We start from the raw sequence: 26935 nt of genomic DNA on the forward strand, positions 1-26935 counted from the left end.
TATCATTTGAAGTAGGAACTCTTATACAGTCATTCTGCTGATGGAAACATTGAGGCTTAGAGAGGGAGAATATAATGTTTGGAACAAAGAATAAACACCTATATCCACTACCAAGCCAGATCGCACCGAATTATCCTACAAAATGCTGGAGGGGTTTGAGGGAGTGTGGACTCAACTTTGCATACCTCTCCTGGGTTCCTGAACTGGACCAGTCTACTGTCTGAAATCCTCATTTGCAAGTGCAGTAGTAACTATCCAAAATTTTGGTGTGGACAGGCCCGTTAGGAAAACTGAAGGGCCCAGCTGAGCTCCCACCCAGAGACCAGCACCAACTACCAGTCATATAAGCCAGGCCATTTTGGAACTCCCAGACATCCCATTGCCCCCACGAAACCATGCAGTCACCCACAGAGTCATGAGCAAGCAGAAAGAGATGTTTGTAAGCCACTCTGTCCAGGATATGTTGACATCCATTAAAAGCCCTCAGCATGGCTGGGAGCATTACCTGTACACCTGAAACCCTCTGATTTCTCAGGGATCCACCTTTTCGCAGCAGGCAAAACAAACCCAGGCAGGCAAGAGCAATGGAATTCTCCTGGGGTGTTGGTACAGATGGAGTTGATGCCACAATGAGTGGAGTTCCTGGCACATTCGTCCACATCTAAGCAGAAAACGAGGCTAAGTCAACAGGATAAAGGACGCTGAGGCCGTGGCGGTGCACAGCCCCATCCTGACCGAAGCCAGCGGTTTCCCTGTTCTGCATGCGCCCTCATAAACACTGCTGATGGGAGGCGCAAAAAGCTATGACGATGACCCATACAAATCTTGTGATGAGGCTCTCCACACCTCGGGATAAAATCCAAACTCCTCACTAGAACACAGGAGACTCTGAGAGTCTGGACCCACCTGAGCTCACCTAGCTCTTTTTTTCCTTTTGAATCCCTTAGTGATTACTGATCCAGATTCACTGATTGCCTGTGGGTCCATGAAGGCTCATTGTCTGCTCCCTCAGCCTTGAACTCACTTGACCTCTTGTTCCTTGACAAATCTCAGTGCCTCCCCCTAGGAAATGCGATGTTATCAATAACGATAACTGAGAGTCATCCAAGTGGAGGGGTGGACAGCTTGGGCTTAAAGCTTGGCACTGTCCCTACTGGCTGTGTGTTACTGGGTGCTGTGGGCTGAATTATGTCCTCCCAGATTCATACATTAAAGACCTAACATTCAATGAGATGGTATCTGGACAAAGGACGTTTACAAAATGATTGATTAGGTTGATGATGAGTCATGAAGGTGGATTAGTGCCCAGGGGCACCTTTGTGCTCAGTTAATTGAACTTCCGACTCTGGATTCCATCTCAGATCATGATCTCACAGCTGGTGAGTTCAAGCCCTGCACTGGGCTCTGCACAGACCATGTGGAGCCCACTTAGGAGTCTCTCTCTCCCTCTCTCTTCCTCTCTCCCTCCCTGTCTCTCTACTCCTTCTTCATGCTTGCTCTCTCTCTCTCTCTCTCTGGCACTCTCAAAAATAAAGAACTAAACATTAATAATTGGGACTAGTACCCTTAAAGGAAGAGGAAGGGACACCAGAGCTCACTGTCCATGAGGACCCAGAATGAAGGCAGTCATCTGGAAGCCAGAAGGACAGCCCTCTCCATAACCCAACTGTGCTCTCAGAGTCCAGGATCCACAAGGACAGAAAATAGATCTCAATGTAGAAACCACCCTGCCTGCAGTGTTTTGTTCTTGTGGCCCTGAACTGACAATGCACTGGGCAAGATAGTTCACTTCTGTGTGTCCCAGTGCACCCTCGTGTGCCAGGTAAGGATAATAATCATACTATCCCCATAGGTTTGTTTGGAGCATTAAATAAGGTGTCATCTGTGAATCACTCAGAACAGAGCCTGGAGGATAAAAGTATGAAGTAAGTATTTATTAACTAAAACACAGAATTAATGGCTGACATGCCTTTTTTAGGTGACAGGCGCTGAGGAGGTCCCTCGGGAATGCTCACGGCAGCCCTGTGAGGCACACACTAACATTCCTTCAATTTTCATTTAGGAAATAGGCTTCACAATTGTGCAGTCACACAGCCTGTGAAAGGCACATCAGGATTTCGGCTCTGTCTGGTTCTGGACTATTTGGAAAACAGCTTCCTAGGCTGTCCTGAGTCAGAGTCTGGGCATCTTGGCTTAGTCAATTCCAGCCCTTTGCAAGTCCCCACCGTGGGTTGCCAGATGTAGCAGCCTCATTTGGAGACAGGATGGCAAGATGGTTGGAGCACAGGATGTGAAGTCACACCTTGGCACAGTTTGGATCTTGACTCCCCTACTCCCTATCTACTTGACCTTGGAAGGGTTGTTCTACCATAATGGAGGCCCAGGATCCTTATCTGTAAAATGGGCACAAATTACCAGTAATACCATCAGGTTGCTGGGAAAACACTGAGCACACATAGGGAAGAGCTTAGAACCTTGGCTGATATCCTGCCTCCAAGCCTTTGTATCTGCTGTTCCTTCCTCCTGGAACACCCTTCCCCAGATACCCAATTTTATTCTGTTATGCTCTTCACCTCATTTCTCAATGTCAACTTCTCTGTGTGGCTTTTCCTTACCACTCACCCTATTAAAAGTTGACCCCAACCTCCAGCAGTGCCTATCCACATTTCTAGACTTATTTATCATAATCTCTTTCAACTATTCCTGGCACAATGATGTTCATGAATTTATTTTTATATCGATCTCCCCCAACACTACATGATGATTTCCAGGAGAACTAATAGCTTTGCCTGTGTTATATACTGCTTTTTCCACCATCCATAGAATAGTGCCGGAGGTAGAGTAGGTGCTCAGGAAGTATTTGTTTAATGAGTGCATGAATGAATGCATGAGCAGTTATTAGCATCAGCTTAGCAGGAGAGTGCTTTGAATTCAGCCCAGATTCTTCCTGATCCCTTGCCAACCACTACTGTTCTCACATGCAGACTTGGACCTCGTTCCCCAGCAGACCCTTCCCTCCTACCTTCACATGTCTCTCCTGACCCTTGGAAGCTTGTGTTTCCACTGCTGGATGCAAATCCTTGGTTGCAGACACAAGAGTAGCTTCCAGGATGGTTGTGGCAAGTTGCATGCTGCGGGCAAATTCTGGGACCGGCACATTCATCCACATCTGGCCAGTGGAGATGAAAACCCAGGACAAACCAATGAGGAAATGAGAATAGGAGACTACAAACAGAGAATCACAGTGCATGTCCTCCCCTTACTCCTGATCTCCCTTGCACCTAGGCTTGGCCACAAGAAGAAAGTCTGACCCAAAGTGTATAGGTGGAGGGTGGTAAATGGCTCCCAAACAGATGAACATAGAATGGCTGTGCTCCTTTACTCCTCCCTGCACCCACACCATGGGATGCAGATGGTGCAGTGCAAAGTGACTTTGCCATTCTTTGTAATGGGAGCTTGTTTCCTCACACCTTGATTCTAGCTAGCCTATGACGGTCACTGGCCAATAGAACACAGCAGAAATGATGTCGTGCCAGTTCCAAAATGAGACTTCTAGAGATATGTTTGCTTCTGCTCATTCCTTAAGCCCTTTCTTGTGCCATGTGAACAAGCGCTAGACTACCCTAATGAAGAATGAGAGACAAGGTGGAAAAGAGATGGACCAGCCCAGGGGAGCCCCCTGACATGTGATGCAGCCATGCTGAGCAAATATGACACAGCTGACCACAGACACAGGAACAAGCCCAGTACAGACCCAAGCACTGGCCAGTGGAGCCCAACCAAAATTTCCAATACACAGAATACAAACCACTGTATGGTACTTGTTTCTAGCCACTGACATTCAGGGTGGTCTGTTTGCCAGTAATAGCTAACTGCTACAAAAGTATCAGAACAACCAGACAGGGCTTCAAACATCTCGGACTCCAAGCCAAGAGGATGTGATAAGGACTTGATCACTCCATGCCTTGCTTAATGGAGTCACCTTCCCTACAAATGAGTATGGAGAACAATAGTTCTGAACCAGACCCAGGAAGACGGAGCCTTGCATCTTGTGAGGAAATTCTGGCTGCGGATTGGAATGATGGATTTGAAGGGGGCAAGTCTGGAGGAAGGAGATGCCCAGGAAGGAGGCTGTTAAAATAATGATGAAGCCTGAACCAAGGATGAGGAAGAATGGACAGATTCAAAACATACTTAGCCAGTAAATTCCCCAAGCTATGATGACTGATTTACTATAGAAGGTGTGGAGTGTGGGGGTGGAGAGTAACCCTGAGGTCTTGAATCAAATCCCTTTTAGGAAAAAGTTCTGAAGTTTGAGTCTGAGTACACCCTAGGACAGAGTTTTCTACCTCAGAACTAATGACATCTGGTACCAGATTAGGTTTGGTTTTAAGGAGGATGTTTTGGGCATTGCAGGGTGGTTAGCAGCATCTTTGGCCTCTCCTCACTAGAGAATAGTAGCAGCCACAACCTCCCTTTACCACCACCAGTTGAAATAAATTTTCTATGGACAGAGTCCCCCATTACCCTCAAGTACTGTCCTATCCACTGATGGACTCAGAGTAAACCCACAGCTGGAATTACCATTCTGGCTTTTGCTCTAAACAGCTCTGTATTCTTTGGGAAGTTACTTCAATGGCCTGAGCCTTAAGCTTCTCATCCCCAAAATGAAGAATGTAAAAACCACTGCAAGGATCATCGAGGGAGGTGGTTGTTAATTAAATGAGTAGGTATAGGAAGAAAAGCAGGTCCTCTGTAACTTCAGAGATCGACTTGTGACAGATGAATCCAACCTGGCAGCTACAATTATAGCTTCCCTAGGAAGTTGTACACTCAGCAAGCTCTGGGTGACCCCACTGGACAGGCATTCATTGATGTCTGAGGAGCAGTGGAGGAGACTGAGCAGACCAAAGGTTGTGTGTCGATGGTGACAATCACATGTACCACCCAGTGGTCACTGTCCACCAGAGACCCATGCCTGANCTTCTGGTGGCCCTGAACTGATAATGCACTGGGCAAGATAGTTCACCTGTGTGTCCCAGTGCACCCTCGTGTGCCAGGTAAGGATAATAATCATACTATCCCCATAGGTTTGTTTGGAGCATTAAATAAGGTGTCATCTGTGAATCACTCAGAACAGAGCCTGGAGGATAAAAGTATGAAGTAAGTATTTATTAACTAAAACACAGAATTAATGGCTGACATGCCTTTTTTAGGTGACAGGCGCTGAGGAGGTCCCTCGGGAATGCTCACGGCAGCCCTGTGAGGCACACACTAACATTCCTTCAATTTTCATTTAGGAAATAGGCTTCACAATTGTGCAGTCACACAGCCTGTGAAAGGCACATCAGGATTTCGGCTCTGTCTGGTTCTGGACTATTTGGAAAACAGCTTCTTAGGCTGTCCCGAGTCAGAGTCTGGGCACCTTGGTTTAGTCAATTCCAGCCCTATGCAAGTCCCCACCGTGGGTTGCCAGATGTAGCACCCTCGTTTGGAGACAGGATGGCAAGATGGTTGGAGCACGGGATGTGAAGTCACACCTTGGCACAGTTTGGATCCTGACTCCCCAACTCCCTATCCATTTGACCTTGGAAGGGTTGTTCTACCACAATGGAGGCTCAGTATCCTTGTCTGTAAAATGGGCACAAAACACCAGTAAAACCATCAGGTTGTTGGGAAAACACTGAGCACACATAGGGAAGAGCTTAGAACCTTGGCTGATATCCTGCCTCCAAGCCTTTGTATCTGCTGTTCCTTCCCCCAGAATACCCTTCCCCAGATACCCAATATCTCACTCTATCATGTTCTTCACCTCTCCTCAAATGTCAACTTCTCTGTGTGGCTTTTCCTTACCACTTGCTCTATTAAAAGTTGACCCCAACCTCCAGCAGTGCCTATCCACATTTCTTGCCTTATTGTTCATGATCTCTTTCAACTATTCCTGGCATGCAGTTATTCATGAATTTATTTTGTTATCTATCTCCCCCAACACTACAAGATGATTTCCAGGAGAACAAATAGCTTTGCCTGTATTATTTACTGCTTTATCCACCATCCCTAGAATAGTGACAGGAGTACACTAGGTGCTCAGAAAATATTTGTTGAATGAGTGCATGAATGAATAGATGAGCAGTTACTGGCATCAGCTTAGCAGGAGAGGACTTTGAACTCAGCCCAGATTCTTCCTGATCCCTTGCCAACCACTGCTGTCCTCACATGCAGACTCCGACCTGGTTCCCAACCAGACCCTTCCCTCCTACCTTCACATGTCTCTCCTGGGTCCCGGAAGCTCATGTTTCCACCGCTGGATGCAAATCCTTGGTTGCAGACACAAGAGTAGCTTCCAAGGCGGTTGTGGCAAGTCGCATGCTGCGGGCAAATTCTGGGACTGGCACATTCATCCATATCTGGCCGGTGGAGATGAAAACCCAGGACAAAGCAGATGAGGAAATGAGAATAGGAGACTACAAACAGAGAGTCACACTGCATGTCCTCCCCTTACTCCTCATCTCCCTTGCACCTAGGCTTGGCCACAAGAAGAAAGTCTGACCCAAAGTGTATAGGTGGAGGGTGGTAAATGGCTCCCAAACAGATGAACATAGAATGGCTGTGCTCCTTTACTCCTCCCTGCACCCACACCATGGGATGCAGATGGTGCAGTGCAAAGTGACTTTGCCATTCTTTGTAATGGGAGCTTGTTTCCTCACACCTTGATTCTAGCTAGCCTATGACGGTCACTGGCCAATAGAACACAGCAGAAATGATGTCGTGCCAGTTCCAAAATGAGACTTCTAGAGATATGTTTGCTTCTGCTCATTCCTTAAGCCCTTTCTTGTGCCATGTGAACAAGCGCTAGACTACCCTAATGAAGAATGAGAGACAAGGTGGAAAAGAGATGGACCAGCCCAGGGGAGCCCCCTGACATGTGATGCAGCCATGCTGAGCAAATATGACACAGCTGACCACAGACACAGGAACAAGCCCAGTACAGACCCAAGCACTGGCCAGTGGAGCCCAACCAAAATTTCCAATACACAGAATACAAACCACTGTATGGTACTTGTTTCTAGCCACTGACATTCAGGGTGGTCTGTTTGCCAGTAATAGCTAACTGCTACAAAAGTATCAGAACAACCAGACAGGGCTTCAAACCTTTGACTCCAAGCCAAGAGGATGTGATAAGGGCTTGACCACTCCATGCCTTGCTTCATGGAGTCACCTTCCCTACAAATGAGTATGGAGAACAATAGTTCTGAACCAGAACCAGGAAACAGAGCCCTTGCATCTTGTGAGAAAATTCTGCCTGTGGTTTGGAAGGATGGATTCGAGGGGACAAGTGCAGGAAGGTGGTAGGTAAAATAATGATGAAGCCTGAACTAAGGATAAGGAAAAATGGAGAGATTGAGGACATACTTAGCCAGTAAATTCCCCAAGCTATGATGACTGATTTACTGTGGAAGGTGTGGAGTGTGGGGGTGAAGTGTACCCTGAGATCTTGAATCAAATCCCTTTTAGGACAAAGTTCTGAAGTTTGAGTCAGAGTTCACCCTAGGACAGAGTTTTCTACCTCAGAACTAACGACATCTGGGACGAGATTAGGCTTGGTTTTAGGGAGTGGTTTTGGGCATTGCAAGGCGTTTAGCAGCATCTGTGGCCTCTCCTCACTAGAGAATAGTAGCAGCCACAACCTCCCTTTACCACCACCAGTTGAAATAAATTGCTCTAGGGACAGAGTCCCCCATTACCCTCAAGTACTGTCCTACCCACTGCTGGACTCAGAGTAAACCCACAGCTGGAATTCCCATCCTGGCTTTTGCTCTAAACAGGTCTGTATCCTTGGAGAAGTTACTTCAATGGCCTGAGCCTTAAGCTTCTCATCCCCAAAATGAAGAATGTAAAAACCACTGCACAGGATCATCAAGTGAGGTGGTTGTTAATTAATTGAGTAGGTATAGGAAGAAAAACAGGTCCTCTGTAACTTCAGAGATCGACTTGTGAGAGATGAATCCAACCTGGCAGCTACAATTGTGGCTTCCCTAGGAGGTGGTACACTCAGCAAGCTCTGGGTGACCCCACTGNTTGAATCACTCAGAACAGAGCCTGGAGGATAACAAGTATGAAGTAAGTATTTATTAACTAAAACACAGAATTAACTGCTGACATGATTTTTTTGGTGACAGGTGCTGAGGAAGACACCTGAAGCAATGCTCAAGGCAGCCCTGTGAGGTGCGCACTAACATTCCTTCATTTTTAATGTAGGAAACAGGCTTCACAATTGTGCAGTCACATAGCCTGTGAAAGACACACCAGGATTTAGGCTCCGTCTGTTGCTGGACAATTTGGAAAAGAGCCTCCTAGGCTGTCCTGATTCAGAGTCTTTGAATATGGCCTTAGTCAATTCCAGCCCTATGCAAGCCCCTACCGTGGGTTGCCAGATAGCAGCCTCATTTGGAGGCAGGATGGCAAGATGGTTGAAACACGGGATGTGAAGTCACACCTTGGCACAGTTTGGATATTGACTCCCTTTCTCCCTATCTATTTGACCTTGGAAGGGTTTTTCTACCACAATGGAGGCCCAGGATCCTCATCCGTAAAATGGACACAAAACACCACTAATACCATCAGGTTGTTGGGAAGACACTGAGACACGCATGGAAGAGCTTAGCACCTTGGTTGAGATCTGCCTGCAACCCTTTGTATCTGATGTTCCTCCTGGAACACCCTTCCCTCAGATACCCACTATCTCACTCTGTCATGTTCTTCACCTCTTTTCTCAAAGACAACTTTTCTGTGTGACTTTTCCTTACTACTCACTCTATTTAAATTTGACCCCCACTCCCAGCACTCTTCACCACCTATCCACCTTTCCTGCCTTATTTATCATGATCTCTTTCAACTATTCCTTGCACACAGATGTTCATGCATTTATTTTCTGTCTATCTCCCCCAACACTAGATGATGATTTCCAGGAGAACAAATAGCTTTGCCTGTGTTATTTACCACTGTATCCACCATCCCTAGAATAGTCCCAGGGGCATAGTAGGTGCTCACGGGGTATTTGTTTTCTTTTATAATTTTAATGTTTTATTTATTTCTGAGAGAGAGAGAGAGAAGGGGAGAGTTAGAGAGAGAGACACACAGAATCTGAAATAGGCTCCAGGCTCTGAGCTAGCTGTCAGCGCAAAGCACAACGTGGGGCTTGCACTCACTAACGTGAGGACATGACCTGAGCCGAAGTCGGACGCTAAACGACTGAGCCACCCAGGCACCCCAGGAAGTATTTGTTGAACGAGTGCATGAATGAATGCATGAGCAGTTATTGGCATCACTTAACAGAAGATGGCTTTGAACTCAGCCCAGATTCATCTTGACCCCTTGTCCACCACTACGGTCTTCACGTGCAGACTCAGACCTGGTTCCTAAGCAGACCCTTCCCTCTTCCCTTCAATGTCTTTCCTGGGCCCCGGAAGCTCATGTTTCCACTGCTGGATGCAAATCCTTGGTTGCAGACACAAGAGTAGCTTCCAGGATGGTTGTGGCAAGTTGCATGCTGCGGGCAAATTCTGGGACCGGCACATTCATCCACATCTGGCCAGTGGAGATGAAAACCCAGGACAAAGCAGATGAGGAAATGACAGTAGGGGCCTACAAACAGAGAGTCACTGTACATGTCCTCCCCTTACTCCTCATCTCCCTTGCACCTAGGCTTGGCCACAAGAAGAAAGTCTGACCCAATGTGTATAGGTGGAGGGTGGTAAATGGCTCCAAAACAGACGAACATAGAATGGCTGTGCTCCTTTACTCCTCCCTGCACCCACACCATGGGATGCAGATGGTGCAGTGCAAAGTGACTTTGCCATTCTTCCTTTGTAATGGGAGCTTGTTTCCTCACACCTTGAAACTAGCTTGAATCTAGGTAGCCTATGATGGTCACTGTCCAATAGAACACAGCAGAAATGATGTGTCAGTTCCAAAATGAGACGTCTAGACACTTGTTTATTCTGCTCATTCTTTAAGCCCTTTCTTGTGCCATATGAACAAGCCCTAGACTGACCTAATGAAGAACGAGAGACAAGGTGGAAAAGAGATGGACCAGCCCAGTGGAGCCACCTGACAGGTAAGCCAGTCCAGCCATGCTGAGCAAATATGACACAGCTGACCACAGACACAGGAACAAGCCCAGTACAGACCCAAGCACTGGCCAGTGGAGCCCAACCAAAATTTCCAATGCACAAAATACAAACTACTGTATGGTACTTGTTTCTAGCCACTGACATTCAGGGTGGTCTGTTTTCCAGTAATAGCTAACTGCTACAAAAGTATCAGAAAAACCAGACAGGGCTTCAAACACCTCGGACTCCAAGCTAAGAGGATGTGATAAGGACTTGATCACTCCATGCCTTGCTTGATGGAGTCATCTTCCCTACAAATGAGCATGGAGAACAATAGTTCTGAACCAGAACCAGGAAACAGAGCCCTTGCATCTTGTGAGAAAATTCTGGCAGTGGTTTGAGAGGATGGATTCAAGGGGACAAGTCTGGAGGAAGGAGATGCCCAGGGAGGAGGCTGCTAAAATAATGATGAAGCCTGAACCAAGGATGAGGAAGAATGGACAGATTCAAGACATACTTAGCCAGTAAATTCCCCAAGTTACGATGACTGATTTACTATGGAAGGTGTGGAGTATGAGGGTGGAGAATAACCCTGAGGTCTTGAATCAAATCCATTTTAGGAAAAAGTTCTGAAGTTTGAGTCTGAGCTCACCCTAGGACAGAGTTTTCTACCTCAGAACTAATGACATCTGGTACCAGATTAGGCTTGGTTTTAGGGAGGATGTTTTGGGCATTGCAAGGTGTTTAGCAGCATCTTTGGCCTCTCCTCACTAGAGAATAGTAGCACCCACAACCTCCCTTTACCACCACCAGTTGAAATAAATTGCTCTAGGGACAGAGTCCCCCATTACCCTCAGGTACTGTCCTATCCACTGCTGGACTCAGAGTAAACCCACAGCTGGAATTCCCATCCTTGCTCTTCCTCTAAATATCTGAGTATCTTTGGGGAAGTTACTTCAACGGTCTGAGCCTTAATCTTCTCATCCGCAAAATGAAGAATGTAACAAGAACCGCACAGGATCATCAAGTGAGGTAGTTGTTAATTAATTAAGTAGGTATAGGAAGAAAAGCAGGTCCTCTGTAACTTCAGAGATCAACTTGTGAGAGATGAATCCAACCTGGCAGCTACAATTGTGGCTTCCCTAGGAGGTGGTACACTCAGCAAGCTCTGGGTGACTCCACTGGACAGGCATTCATTGATGTCTGAGGAGCAGTGGAAGAGAGTGAGCAGACCAAAGGTTGTGTGTCAACGGTGAGAAACATATGTACCACCCAGTTGTCACTGTCCACCAAAGACCCATGTCTGAGAGAGTTACCTTTGCATGAGAAATGGCCCAGCTTTATCGAGGTCCAGTCATTTCCAGTGGGAGAAGAGAAACCAGGCAAACAGCTACACTTGTACCTCCCTGGCAGGTTACTGCAGATTGAGTTGGGACCACATGCTTGGGGGTTTTGAGAACATTCATCTATATCTGGACACAGAAAGAGTTGGAGTTACAGATTTGCTTCATCTTGTGTAGCAGACTGTATTTTCAAAGATGGCGGGAATAGTGTCTTCCAGGCCGTACACCCTGCCTTTATTCTATGAATTTGTACTCTTTCCAGCAGGCAATGGGGTCTATGTTCCCTGCTCTTGAATCTGAGCATGCTGGGACTCTGAGCTGGTGACAGTAGGTCATAAAGATGATGCACGTCCTCCTTAATCTCTTGAGATGCTCCTTCTTGGAACTTAGGTGCCGTATGTGAGGAATCCCAACCCGCCATGAAAAAGCAGCTTCCATGGAGAAGAACCATGAGCCCGGCCCACAGCCCTGGTGGAGCAGCCAGCCCAAGGCAGCAGCAGCTTGCCAGCCTTGAGGGTGTGCTCTCTGGGTAATGGATTCTCTACCCCAACATGAGGCAACTCATCTGACACTGCATGGAACAGAGAACAGCCATAGTCACCGAAATCAATTCAGATGGCAGACACGTTTATGAACAAGATAAATGATTGTCATTCTTTTGATGTATTCAGTTTTGATGTACTCAGTTTTGATGTACTCAGTTTGATGTATTATGTATCTACCCAGGAGTAGATAATAAAGAATTACTTGCAAAGCATTGAGAGACCCTTAAAATTGAGCATTCACGGTGCCATGGGGAGGCCCAGCTCGAGTCTCCTTTGGACCTGGTTGGCCATATCACCTAAACACTCGCTGAGTAATTGTCACGCAAATATAACCACAAGGCTATTCTCTTAGAGCTCCTCCCAGAAAATCGTGCGTCTAGACCGAAATCTGGAGTTGCTCTGGGACGTCAAGATCAGATCACAGGACTGTTCATCCCACCTTAGTTTGAAGTAGTAAAACATGAGAAACAACTGTTAATGAGAGATTAAATCCGGAGTTGACATAAAGAATAAGGCAATGTGCTCCTTTATTCAACACATATCTATTGAATACTCACAATGTATTAGGCACCAAACTGGGATCAAAGGCATAAAGGGGATGAAATCCTTGCTGTAGTATCCATTATTTTCTAGATGGAGATTATTGATTTCAAGCCAAATTGAAAAACCAGGGTCTATCAGGACTACTGTAGCTTACCAAATGACCCATGAACTGTAACTCAAAGATAAAGAGTTGAGGGCTCCCTGGATATTACAACAATAGAAATGAATAATCTTATTCAGAGCCCAGCGAACTACAACTCTTGGGTCAAGTCCAGTCCACCACTTGTTTGTATAAATGAAGTTTTATTAGAACAAACCCACATCCACCCATTTGGGTATCATCTATGGTTGCTTTTGCACCATGACTGGAGTATTAAACAGTCATGACAGAGATGACACAGCTTGCAGCTACCAAAATGTTTACTATTTGGCCCCTTGCATCAAAAAGTTTGATGATTCCTTGTCTTATGCAGAGACACAATCTGATTTTGACTGTGAAGGAGAAAAGTGGGATAAAAATATGAGAAGTACAGACAACAAATATCACTCATTCAGGAGATTATGTCAGTATGTATTACTTGTGTGAATAGCAGCTCTTGAGAGAATACATGTGCCTAGCACACTATGTACTTTATTACACTTAATTTTCCCAAGTATCCTTTGAGGTAGGTACTCTTATACACTCATTCTGCAGATGGAAACATTGAGGCTAGGAGAGGATAAAAATATTTTCCCACCACCTCACAACTTGAGTGTGGCAACTAGGTAATATGGTTCAGAAACTGCCTTGGGAGTTAGAAACACCTGATTTGGAGTCAGTTCAACCACACAGCTGTGACCAGGTCATTTCAGCACTCCAAGCCTCAGTTTTCCTGTGTGCACAGTGGAGATCATCACAATGCCTACACTCAAGTTTCATGAAAAATGTGCATAAATCCCTTCATTGAGGGCCTGGTGTTCAGTGATTTTAGAAATTCTTGTTTTCTTCATGGAGAGACAACCAAAATGAATCAGTGGTTATTTCTGGATATTGAAAAATGGCATGATTTTTACTTTTATTTTCATCCTAATGTTAGTTCTAAATAGTTGGAATTTTTAGTGTGCAGGGATCACTGTCATAATAGAAAAAGAAAGATGAAAAGGGCCAGGGCAGGAGAGAGGGAGAAAATAGTGTTGGGACAAAGAAAAAGTACCTATGTCCACAACCCAGCTAGCTTCCACCTGATCATCCTACAAAATTGCGGAGGGCTTGAGGGAGTGCATACTCACCTTCACAGGTCACTCCTGGGCCCCTGAACTGCGTCAGTCCATTGCTGGGTAGAAAGCCTTGTTTGCAAGTGCAGTAGTAACTCTCCATGGTGTTGGTGCAGATCGCATAAGCTGGGCACACGGTGGTGTCCTCACACTCATTCACATCTGGGCAGGACAGAAGGAAGAGATTGGGTGAGGGCTCCAGGGTGGGCATTAAGGGGAAGCAGGATGAGAGGGTGAAGGGGACTGTTGTGGGCTGAAATATACCCCCCCTCTCCCACCAAATATGCTGAAGCCCAAAATCCTGGTACCTGAGATATAACCTTATTTGGAACAGGGTCTCAGAACATGTAATTAAGACCCAAACTAGGATGAGATCCTACCTGAGTTGGTTGGTCCCTTAATCTGATATGATTGGCGTATTTATAGGAAGAGGAGGAGAGATACAGGCCCAGGGAGAACACCACGTGATCACAGAGGCAGAGGCTGGAGTGATCCACCTTCAAACCAAGCAACACCAAGGAACACCAGCCACCCCAGCTGGGTGACAGGCACAGAACAAATTCTCCCTTAGAGCCTTCAGAGAAAGCTTGGCCCCGTGCACACATTGATTCAGACTTCTGGCCCCCAGAACGGCGAGAGAATAGAGTTCTATTGTTTTAAACACCCTGGTTTGTGGTAACAGCGGTCCTGAGAAACCGCTCAGTGCTGACAAGGACCTTGGACACCCTAGAATTCTCCTGTTCTAAATGCAGTTCATGGCCAGGAGCATCAACACTGCCTGGGAGGTTGATGGAAATGCAACATCTCGGGACCCTGTCCCAGAACTGATGAATGAGAACCCGCATTTTAGCAAGACCCCAGGGTGATCTGTGTGCACATGAGAGTGTGAGAAGCACTGATGTTGGCATTGCTACTCTGGGTGTGGTCCTCGGACCAACAGCATCTGCCTCACCTGCGTCCCGGATCTGGAAAAAGAAGATGCTGATTCTGCAGGTCTGGGAAAGGGCCTGAGATTCTGCATTTGTCACAAGCCCCTGAATGACGCTGATGCTGCTGGTCCATGGACCACAACACGAGCATCAGAGCTCTAGACACAAGAGTTTGGTCAAAATGTCAGCCTTTGGAGCACAGAAGACCTTCGCTAAAGCTCCAGCAGTCAACCTCCAAGGAGAGAATGGCAGCTGCCCTCACAGACCTATCTCCTCCTCTTCCTTTTAGTAACGGGACCATCCTGTTAAAGACTGCATCCCCAGGGTCTCCTGCAGCTCATGTGAGTACGTTCTGGCCAATGGGCATGCGTGGAAGTGACATGTGCATGCTCTTGAAAATAAACATGTTGGGGCACCTGGGTGGCTCAGTGGGTTAAGCGTCTGACTTCGGCTCAGGTCATGATCTCACAGTGAGTGAGTTCCAGCCCGTGTCTGGCTCTGTCAGCTCAGAGCCTGGAGCCTGGTTCTGATTCTGTGTCTCCCTCTCTCTTCCCCTCCCCTGCTTGCACTCTGTCTCTGTCTCTCTCAAAAATAAATAAACATTTAAATTTTTTTAAAAATATTTTTATTTATTTCTAGGAGAGAGAGAGACAGCATGAGCAGGGGAGGGTCAGAGAGAGAGGGAGTGACAGACTCCGAAACAGCCTCCAGGCTCTGAGCTGGCAGTCACCACAGAGCCCGATGCGGGGCTCGAACCCATGAACCGCGAGACCATGACCTAAGCGAAAGTCGGACGCTTAACCGACTAAGCCACCCAGGCACCCCAAACATTTAAAATTTTTAAAGAAAGAATAAACATGCTGTCCACTTCACTCTTCCCCTTCCCCCTGGGTGGGAACATGGAGAGAGTGGGCTGATCTACCCTTAACCCTGCGGAGGATGGTTTGGGAAACCACCATGCTGAGGGATGGAGAGGCAGCAAGGTGGAATGATCCCATGGACTGGCCAGCCTGGTCACTCTGTTCCACCTGTAAGTTAGAGATTTATAAGAATGAACTTCTAAGAAATAAATGCCTAAGTTGTTTGGTTACTATAGAAACAGTCAAAACTACATCCTAGCCAGTCCAGCTCTGGGAAACAAGTGATTTCACCTCTCTGTACCTCAGTTTACCTGTTTAGCCCTCACCCTCACATCCAGTGGGTCCCTAAGCCCTGTTGTTCTTACCCAAATAGTATTGGACACCTACACACTTTTCTCCATCACCACAGCTATGCTCGTGGTGGGTTCTACATCCCTGTGTCTTCCGATGTACCCTGCAATCTCTCTTCCACATAGTAGTCAGCTCTGAATGCACATTTGACTATCTACCCCCACCTCTGCCTGCAGTGCTCCCTGTTGCACTAGAATTAAAGTCTAAATCACTCGAACAGGACCCACAGAGCCCCAGTGACCAGACCCAACCACATCTTTAAACCACATCTCATGTAAGTCTCCATATCTAGACTTCCTGCTACAGAGCCTTTGCACATTCTATGCCCTTTGCTTCTGCCTTGCCTGCCCACCTCCTACTCATTCTTCATGTCTTGCTTAAGTGTCATTTCCCCTAAAAGCTTCCCCTGTGCTCTGTGTTCCCCATCATAGCCTCCTGTGCTCCTTCTTTATGACACTTATCATAATTATAGTTGCTTGAATATTTGTATGGTCAGCTTTCTAGTAATCATATCCCCCACCAACTGTGAGCTCCAAAACAAAGCCAGAGTTGGAGGTAGGTTTCTCGGTGATTGGGAAGAAACTTATTTGATACTATCATTCCTGTGGTCAGCAGAATGATGGCCCCTCCTAAGATGAGCATATTCTTTTTTTTTTTTTTCCATTCATCCATCAATGGATTTTGGGCTCTTTCCATACTTTGGTTATTGTTGATAGTGCTACTACAAAGATTGGGGTGCACGTGTGCCGATCATGTCCTTTTCGTAAATATTTACTTACTATTTTTGAGGGAGAGACAGAGACAGAGAGAGCAGAGAAAGGGTATAGAGAGAGGGAGACAGAGGATCTGAAGTGGGCTTAACGCTAGCCGCAGAGAGCCTGATGTGGGACTTGAAGTAATGAACCATGAGATCATGACCTAAGCTGAAGTCGGGCATCCAGCTTCACACAGTTGGTCACACAGGTGCCCTCAGATATGACCGCATCCTAATCCCGGGAACCTGTGCTGTGTGTCAAGAAAGAACTATGGATTCCGATGGAATTCGCTGATCCTGGGATGAAATGGTTATTCTGGGTTACCCAGACGGGGTGAGGGGAATCACAAAGGTCTTTAAAAGTGAAAGATGAAGCCATGAGAGGCAAAGTGATGCATTGTGAGGAAGACTTGGCCAGTCATTGCCAGCTTTGAAGATGGAGGAAGACGGACATAAGACAAGGAATCCAGGTAACCTCCAGAAGCTGGAAAAGGCAAAAAGACACATTATCTTCTAGAATCTCCAGAATGGAACTCATCCCTGTTCACACCTTGATCTTAGCCAACCAGGACCCACTTTGGACTTCTGACCTCCAGATCTGTAAGGTAAGCTTTGTGGTGATTTGTTATAGCCACCGTAGGAAACTCATACAATTCCCAATATACAGATGTGGACGACTGAGTCTCAGTGAGGTAAGTAACTTCTCCAAGGACTGTCAGCTGGGGACTGGCAGCCCCAGGCCTGTCCAAACCTGGGGTGCGTGATTTTCACTACTGGTACCCAGGGAGAGGCAGATCTGGCTGGAAATGGAATCAATTTTCAGGCAATTTCTTTCTTTCTTTTTTTAAAAATATTTTTATTTTTATTTATTTCTAGGAGAGANAATTTTCAGGCAATTTCTAAGGCCATTCTTTGTAAAAACACTTTTGTAATTGGTTGTATTTTAAAAAATGCTTTATTTATTTCTGAAAGAGAAAGAGAGAGAGAGAGAGAGTGAGCAGGGGAGGGCCAGAGAGAGAGGGAGACACAAAATCTGAAACAGGCTCCAGGCTCTGAGCTGTCAGCACAGAGCCCTACGCGGGGCTCAAACCCACAAACTGTGAGACCATGACTTGAGCTGAAGTCGGACGCTTACCCGACTGAGCTACCCAGGCGCCCCTGTAATTGGTTGTTTTAAACCTGTTTCCCTGATGGGCTTTGAGCTCCTGGAAGGCAGGGATTTATGCCTGTCTCATTCATGCTGTGTGCTGAGTGCTTAGAACAGTGGCCGGTACACAGCTGCTGCTCAATAACGAAGACCTCACTGAGACAGTAGGTCTGGAGCAAAGACCAGAGGGAGGTGAGTGAGCTACGAAGGTACTTAGGGCAGAGGAAACAGCAAATGCATGAAGGACCCAGGGGCTGGACCACATCTGGTGGTTTTGTGGAATTACGAGGTGGCCAGTGTGGTTGGAGCAGAGGGCACAGGGGAAGGAGGGGGACGTGAACATGGCCAGATTGGTGTAGGACTGGCTAGACTACTGTCACATCTCAGCTTCTATCGGAGACTGACAGGAGCCGTCGGGGAGGCTGAGCACAGACAGCACACAGTGCGACTGAGGTTTAACAGGATCCTCTGGTCAGAAGATGAATGGTCTCAGAGTAGTAGAGGTAGGATAAATTTCTGGATTAGGAATTGCTGTGTTGATGTGTATATGCATTTTTAAAAATTTTTTAATGTTTATTTTTGAGAGTGAGAGATAGCTTGAGCATGGGAGAGGCAGAGAGAGAAGGAGAACCAGATTCTGAAGCAGGCTCCAGGCTCTAAGCTGTCAGCACAGAGCTTGACGCGGGGCATGAACTCTGGAATTGCAAGATCATGACCTGAGACAAAGAGGGACGCTTAACCACCTGAACCACCCAGGCGCCCCAAAGTGTATATGCATTTTTATAATATATTATTAAGTATAATAGAGACAGAAAAGCACAAATATCATAAGTGTGTACTCTGATGAACTATTGCAAAGTTAACATCCCACTAGTACGAAAAATGTTTATGCATTTTTAATCCCAATAGTGCCCAGTTTTCTCAAATGTTAAGCTTTTTGAAGTCTCACTTAGAATTCCTTGTACATGCCTCGACTATAACATCTCTCACAGTCTCAACATGGGGCACACATTCTTTCTTATCTTTAACTGCCCACCTTGCCTGGGCTGTATCAGACCTGGGCTATGTCCCAGAGCTGTAGAGATTAATACAATGACTTCCTTACCAGCCAAGGGCTTTCTGGAATCAATGATAATAATCATTTTTAAAAATTAAGGTGACCCTTTGGAAAGATATGATTTTTCTCTTTTCCACTTATATGGATGTGAACCCACTTCCCCAACACACTCTGCTGAAGGATTTCATCTTGTTCAGGAAAAAGTAAGATATCTTAGCAGTAGACACAAGATGAAAGCAAATTAGCAACATTCAAGTTTTAATTACAAAACTAGATGTTTGGGTTTCCAGCAAGATAAGAGTCTTGAAAGAAAGCCTTATGAGAGGAGTGAGTTTGGGGAATCTAGTATACAGCATGGTGACTCTAGTTAACAATACTGTCCTAGAGGGGCACCTGGGTGACTCATTCGGTTAAGTGTCCAACTTTGGCTCAGATCTCGGTTCATGATCAGGTCTGAGTTTGAGCCCCAGATCAGTCTCTCTGCTGACAGCCCAGAGCCCACCTCAGATCGTCTCTCTCTGTCCCTCCCTTGCTCATGCACGTGCACACACACACAAACTCTCTCTCTCAAAAAAATCATTAAAAACAAAACAATAGTGTAGTACTTGCTTGGTAGTTGCTATGAGTAGATCTCAAATAGCTTCAACAACAACAATAACAAAAAAAGGTGATGAAGATGTTAGTGGACACTGTGCTGGTAATCATTTCTCAATATATGTGTGTATCAAGTCAACATGTATGCATCTTAAACTTACACAGATTGTCATATATCAGACATAATTCAATAAAAACAGTTTTCTGGAGCCAGGTTTGGAGGACTGGAAGGTAGAGTTTTCATTAAGCCGTGGTGTAAGGCAAATACCTATCACAAGGGAAGAGAAAAAACTATGGGAAGCTAATAAAGAGAGGAGGTGAGAAGGACCTATCAGAACACCTGTTCCTCTGCCACCTCACCTCAGAAAATCCCACATGGAATGGGTGAATTTAGGGGTATCAAGAGTAGGGGCTGACTTCTCCCAACAGAAGGCAGGTAGGGTTTCCCAGTTAGAAGAGAAGTTTGTTTTCTGCGGCTATCACATCCAACAAGGTGTGAGAGCCAACAATTAGAACCCGCAGAGGGAAGTAGCTAGTAGGTAGTTCTAAGAAAGCTCTTTTTGTTTCCTACAGCATGAACACAGAAAGCAAAAGCTCTTGTATGGACCCCTGGGGGCTGCAGAGCTGCTGAGAGGAGAATGACACAAGCAAGGTGGGGCCATGCTCTACCAGTAGACAAAACACCCCAGATAAAACACCCCAACCAGAGTCTACCTTCCACAGCCACAAGATCCTAGAAGTTGCCCCTATACCAATATCCAGCTGCCATCTTGGGAGGGTAGGAAATTGGAAAGATTAACTGTTTGTACAACATAGACTGAGTTTCCCAGAGAAGGCTGAGCCAGGAAACTGAGACACTGAGAACACTACGAACTGGCAATATTTTTCCTTCCATCCAGCAGGAGCTTAGATGGAAGAAGGAAACAATACATTTTAAAAATGCAGTCCCACCACACTACCATTTATGAAGCTCTTATCACATGTACCAGGTGGTTAACCAAGTTACCTCTTTATTTTTTAATAATTTTTTTATTTATTATTTCCAGGAGAGAGTAAGAGTGAGCAGGGGAGGGTCAGAGAGAGAGGGAGTCACAGACTGAAACAGGCTCCAGGCTCTGAGCTGGCAGTCGGCACAGAGCCCGACGCGGGGCACGAACCCACGAACCGCGAGATCATGACCTAAGTGAAAGTCGGACGCTTAACCGACTAAGCCACCCAGGCGCCCCCCAAGTTACCTCTTTTGATTTAAGCTTCCAACATCCCCGTAGATGGGAACCTTTGGTATCTGTATTTCACAGCTGAGGAAAGTGACAATCAGAGCGGTTTTGTGTGCGTTATCTGAGGTCACACAGTGAATGCAAGACCACATAGGTAAGAGCCTAGAACAGGAACTAGGAGACCCAGATATTATTTATCCCTTTCTTTGGCACTAAGTAACTCCCAGCAAGTGTTCAGCTGCAGCTCACCCTCCTAGGACACAAGGGTCTCCTCCCCAGAAAACACCCTCCCGCACATTGAGCATATGGATTCTCTTTGACCAACTTACCAGTTGTTGATTCTGTTAAGAAAATACACGATCTGCATAAACCACAAAGCCCTATAAACAAAGAAAAGAAAAATACCATGAACCATCAAGAAGCAATGTGGGCTCAATATGACAAAGTATTCCAGTTCTGATGAGTCAATATGAGAGATCCAACTGAGTGACACACAATATTTCATATAATGTTCACAGAAGCCATTCCTGCTCTTTTGCACTTTATGGTTTTCATTTTGTTTGTATCATCTTAATTTTCTTTTCAATGACAGAACAAAAACGTTCCAGCTGATTTTGAAAAACATACATTAAGACATGTACTCTCAAAAGAAAAATGACATCTCCCCCAAGTGGGCAAAACTTGGCTCTTGGGGAGAGATGGGAAAAAATCTTACTTTTAAAAAATAAGACATATAGGGGCACCTGGGTGGCTTAGACGGTAAGCGTCTGACTTTCACTTAGGTCATGATCTCATGGTTCGTGGGTTCGAGCCCCGCGTCGGGCTCTGTGCTGACTGCCAGCTCAGAGCCTGGAGCCTATTTCAGAGTCTGTGTCTCCCTCTCTCTCTGACCCTCACCTGCTCACGCTCTCTCTCTCTCTCCTAGAAATAAAAAAATATTAAAAAATAAGACATATAGAAATGTTACATATATTATATAAATAGATGTATAGTATATCTGTAGCATTAAAATAGCATGAGTGGTCAGATGGTTAGATTTTTAAAAATTTCTTAGGAGCACTTGGGTGGCTCAGTCAGTAAAGGTCCGACTCTTGATTTCAGCTCAGGTCATGATCCTAAGGTTCCTGAGTTTGAGTCTTTTTAAAATTATTTTTACAATGTTTTATTTATTTCTGAGAGAGAGAGAGAGAGAGAGTATGAGCAGGGGAGGGTCAGAGAGAGAAGGGGACACAGAATCTGAAACAGGCTCCAGGCTCTGAGCTGTCAGCACGGAGCCCAACACAGGGCTCGAAACCACGAACCGTGAGATCATGACCTGAGTCGAAGTCAGACGCTTAACTGACTGAACCACCCAGGCGTCCCATGAGTTTGAGTCTTGATTAGGATTCTCTCTCCCTAATCCTCCTATACGTGCAAACATATGGTAGCTGTCCTTCTCTGCCTGACTTATTTCGCTCAGCATAACACCCTCAAGTTCGATCCATGTTGCTNAGGTGTGGGGGGAGGGGGGTGATGGACATGGAGGAGGGCACTTGTGGGGATGAGCACTGTGTGTTGTATGGAAACTAACTTGACAATAAACTATTTTTTTAAAAAAAGGATTCTCTCTCCCTCCCTCTCTGCCTCCTCTCCTGTGCTCTCTATCTCTCAAAAATAAACAAACTTTTAAAAAATTGGCTAAAAGGCAGTGCAGTCCCCTGCACTTAGCTTTTTTCCAACATTACAACCCCCACCTCCACAACCCCCACAACCATCACCCTCTCAACCCACCACCAATGACGTCATTACCACCTTTTGCTGATTAAATTAAGAATAAGAGGCACTAGAGCTAATACCAGGGCAGACAGGCCAAAGCAACAACTTGGCATTCCTGCATGTGGAGTCCACGAGTTACCTGCTCCTTCTAATGAAGCCTCCCAGTCAGCAGGTCCCACAGCCCCCAAATCCCAACATTCCCGTTTATTATCACCAGCTGAAATTCTCTTGCTTGTTAATTATTTTAGAGGCAACAGAACATCATTTTTCAGCATGCCAACTCTGGAGTCAAAATGCTTGAGCTTAAAAATCTGGCTTCATGAATTACTGAATGCATGGCCTTAGGAAAGTTATTCACTCTCTTTGGGCTTAAGTTTTCTCTTCCACAAATAGATGCACTGGACCCCAGGCGGGGAAGCCTGCACCTATTGCTTGAAACACTATCCCATATTCATAGATTTGAACCAGTGACCAACACTTGAAAGACAGGAAGAAAACCAGAACAGAGACAATAAACAAGACCAATACAAACTGACAACTGAGGAAAGGAAAATAAGAGACAGGAAGGCTCCATCACATGGCTCGGGCTCAGCACAAATATCACCTCCTCGGAGAGGCCTTCCCTGACTTCTACCTTCAATATAACCCCCAGTCACTCTCTTCTTTGATAGCACTATCGCTGTCTGAAATGCTTTTGTGTGGTTATTATTTGGAATAGGATAGCATAGTGATAAAGTGTAGTACTTATTAGCTAAGTAGTCTTGGGAAAATCATTTAATCTCTTTGGCCTCAGTTTCCTCCTTGGTAAAATGAGGCTATTAGGGACCCAATATTGCAGGAGGTTGGTGAAGACATTTGAGGAACTTACAACGGTGCTAATGGGTGTTTGCTGTTCCTGTAAGTGGCTTCTCTTCTGCCTGACCTTCCTACTATGAAATCAGTCTCATGACTGCAAGGAATACATGTCAAAGGGATGACTACAAAGAAAGTCTAGACTGACAGACGGAATTCCGTATGCAGAGTGATTTTTGTCAAAGGTCTTACAAAGAAGGTGTTGGTAGTGTCCAGCCTAGGATTGGGGTCCCTGGCTGGTTTCCCCATGGCCTTCCCTTTTCCCTGGATCTTATTTCCAGTTCAGGCTTCCCCCAGCCCTCCCACAACCATTCAGCCCACACTCACCCCATAAGAGGAGCAAGCTGAGGTTCCTCATGGTCCCGTGTGTCTGTCATTCAAAGAAGGGAACCTCTTCTTCGTTCTCTGGGTTTTCAATAGCAGAGGATATGGGGAGAGGGTAGGGGTGGAGCCAGAATTGCTCAACGCCACCAGGGTAAGACAGCCCTTCTTGCTGAATTTTTCTAGATGAGGACAGTGTGGCAAACCCCTAATTTTCTCTTTCCACCCCCATGAAGAGAAGTTGATCTGACTGGTGTGTTGCTGTGTTCTTGCTCTCCAGTCTCTCTCCTTCCCCCCATCTCTTGCTTTTTTCTTTCCCCACCAGGACTGACTTCTCAGCCTTCTTTCCCTGCACCTCCAAGTGACCTACCATCATCTGTCCCCAGCAAAGCGAAGACCGGACTCAAAGGGCTCTTCCCAGCCCACCCCACACAGCAGCCATCACTGACCAGGTGCCATTCTAGACACACAGCCAACAAAATTCAATTTCGTCATCACATCCACATCATCAAGTAGAGATTCTGACCCCTAGACATCTTACAACGACAACAACCAACATTAAAATTAAAAAAGAGAGCAAGTCATGGAGAGGGTGTGTGTGACTTGTCCAAGGTCACTTGGAGTTGAGATTTGAATCCAGATCCTCTGGCTCCAAGGCCTTGCCCCTGAGCCATTCCATCTGCCTCCAGCTCTCCTACATGTGACCCCAGCACAGCAGCACCTCCAACCCTGTGTGCACGATCTCACGCACACAGAGGTCTGGTAATGCCTCAGCCAGGGTCCCCAGAAGCCGATGCTGAGACTGGGATTCTAGTGAAAGTTGTTTACCAGGGAGGTGACTCCAGAAAACCTCAGCTGGGGAGGAGAGCAGGGAGATGGGGGCAGGAAAGGGTCCCTAGTGGCCACGTATTCCAGGAAGTTGCACAGTGAGAAACTGGAGCATCATGTCACCAGGATCTCTGAAAGGCAGCCCAGAACATTCTCAGTTACCCCAATTGAGAAGCAAGGGAGCTGGGGTATGTATCTGCTGGGTACTGCCAGTCACAGATTGAGGCTTGCATCAACCCACAACACCTTGGGCCTGGCCTCCAAACAGAGAGAATGGGGTAACCTGAGTGTAAGCCTGTCAAGTGACAAATATCAGTCTAGTGTGCCCTGAGGGGTTCAGGGTCATGGGTGTGTGTTGGCACCAAAAGCATCTACCACAGGCTAAAAATGAGGCACAAAAGACAACCCCACATTCTTGGGAAGAAAAGCGCCATGTGTTTCTTCATTCTCCCATTTGCTCCATGCAAAGCAAAGTACCCCCCTTGGAGGTATGATCACTGAGAAGACTCATCAACAGCCCACTATCTGTGCATCAGGGACCCTGGCCAGTGAGGCTGCAGAAACACAGCAAGCTCCAAGGAAGAGGATAAACAAGAGGTGTGTTGTGTTGCAGAGAAGCCCTGGGGGATAAACAGACTCTAGAGCCAAATCACCAGGAGTTCGAATCCCATATCCTCTGCTTGCTAGTCATGTTCTTAATCTCTCTGTGCCTCAACATTCCCATTGGTAAAGTGGGCCCAATAATCATAGACTCCACTTCGTAGGGCTAATGTGTGCATCTGAGGAGCAGGCACACGTGACGTGTCTACAACAAAGCCTGGCGTGCAGGAAAAACTCAAGCGTTGGTATGACAGCCACAAGAGCTAGAATCAGACCTAGGATCAAGTCCCGACTCCAATGTGTTCTCATAGTGACTTTGGCAAGTCACTTGCCTCTCTGGGTCTCAATTTCTTCATCTGGAGAATGAGGGTAACAACAGGCCATGACCCAAAGGATCGCTGAGGAGGGTGTGCTATAAGGTAGGGCAATACAGCCAACTGGGTGCAATTTCTGGGACTTGAATGTTCCTCTCTAACCCTTGTTCCGTGCATCCAGAGTGTGGACACTAGAGGCAGACAGAGAAATGCAGTGGCTTTAACTTCCATTCACAGGTTCTTTGATACTCTTCCCTTCAAGAGGGAGAGCTCTCCTTGGGTGTGTGCTGGGCTTCTTCTACAGGACAAGGAGAGTGTGACACTGTGGCATCTGAAGCATCTGAGGTGAGAGAATCACTGTGGCTTCCTACTTGCTCTCTCCTTGTGGGATCATTCACCAGGGGAAGCCAGCCACCCAGCATGAGGAGGAAATGAGGTTTGTGGTCAATGGCTTGCCTGGGACCTCCTGGGGGGACCCTGATCCAGAACCACCCAGCTGAGCCACCTCCAGATTCCCAGACCCTCAGAAACTATAAGAAAATACAACCTTGTTGTCTAAAGCTTCCAATGTTGGAGTGGAAGGTATGCAGACAGAGACAACTGGTCTACCTAGAAGCAATTTTCCCCATCAGCAAAAGGAGGACAACACCAGCTTCATAGGGTTTGAGGTTTAATGTAATGAAAGCGCAAAATCATGTCTGGCACAGATTAAATGCTTAGTAAAATTTGCTGGTATTACTGTCATTATTCTCTTGTTATACTAGATTGTCACAGCTACCCATAGGAGCCCTCGTACCAGTGAATGTCTGAACAGGAGAAGTCAGCAAAGATCCTTTCATGCAAAACCTTCTAAAGTAGGTGAGTTTGGACTTGATCCTCAGGGCATCAGAAGGAATTTCAGCAAGGTTGAAAGGCAGACTGGGGCTTTACACTAGCCATGCCCTGGACCCAGCAGGAGCCCCCTCCCCCAGGAAGGCTGGGGCTGCATCCAGAGGAGAGAAAAGTGAGATGGCCTGGTCTAGGGCAGGGGCTGTGGGGACAGAGAGGAAGTCAGGAAACCAGAACAGCAGAACTGGGGAACGCCTGTGGGGGTGGGGGGAGTCTGAAACAAAAGTAGTTGACATTCAGAATGGGGGTGGGGGGGCGAGGCCATGTGACTTCTCTGCCCCACCCCACCCCCACCATAGCAAAGCACACAAACAGCTGCTTGAAATGACACAGATAAATTACATTGCAAGTCTGGAAGTCAGAATCCCAAGGGAGTCTTAGGGGCCTGAAATCAAGATGTCAACGGAGCCACATTCCTCCTAGAGGCTCAAGGGGAAATCTATTCCTTGTCTTTTTCAGCTTCTGGAGTCTTCCCACATCCCTCGTCTCAAGGTCCCTTCCTCTGTCTTCACAGCCAGCAGTAGAGCATCTTCTGAACCCCCTCCCTCCCTCTACCTCTTTCATGGTCTCTGACCTTCCTCCCTCCCTCTTAAAAGGGCCCTTGTGATTGCATTATATCCACTTGTCCAGACTATCCTGAATAATCCCCCATCTTGAGATCCTTAACTTAA

General features: G+C 46.3%; 1 protein-coding gene across 1 annotated transcript in view; it reads right to left on the bottom strand.

Moving 5' to 3' along the window:
• LOC144241418 (adhesion G protein-coupled receptor E1-like) overlaps positions 1 to 23705 on the bottom strand; it is a 65468-nt gene extending 41763 nt beyond the window's left edge. Inside the window, exons 1-7 of the mRNA XM_077776012.1 lie at positions 23641 to 23705; positions 21036 to 21086; positions 13813 to 13959; positions 11429 to 11584; positions 6261 to 6407; positions 3023 to 3169; positions 506 to 661 (exon numbers count right to left, since the gene is read on the bottom strand). Coding sequence (XP_077632138.1) covers positions 506 to 661; positions 3023 to 3169; positions 6261 to 6407; positions 11429 to 11584; positions 13813 to 13959; positions 21036 to 21086; positions 23641 to 23671 — 835 coding nt within the window. The 5' untranslated portion in view covers positions 23672 to 23705. The remainder of the gene's footprint in view (positions 1 to 505; positions 662 to 3022; positions 3170 to 6260; positions 6408 to 11428; positions 11585 to 13812; positions 13960 to 21035; positions 21087 to 23640) is intronic.
• Between the last annotated feature and the right edge of the window lie 3230 nt (positions 23706 to 26935).

This window comes from Crocuta crocuta, unplaced genomic scaffold (assembly GCF_008692635.1).
Source record: "Crocuta crocuta isolate KB4526 unplaced genomic scaffold, BGI_CrCroc_1.0 scaffold110, whole genome shotgun sequence".
NCBI lineage: Eukaryota > Metazoa > Chordata > Mammalia > Carnivora > Hyaenidae > Crocuta > Crocuta crocuta.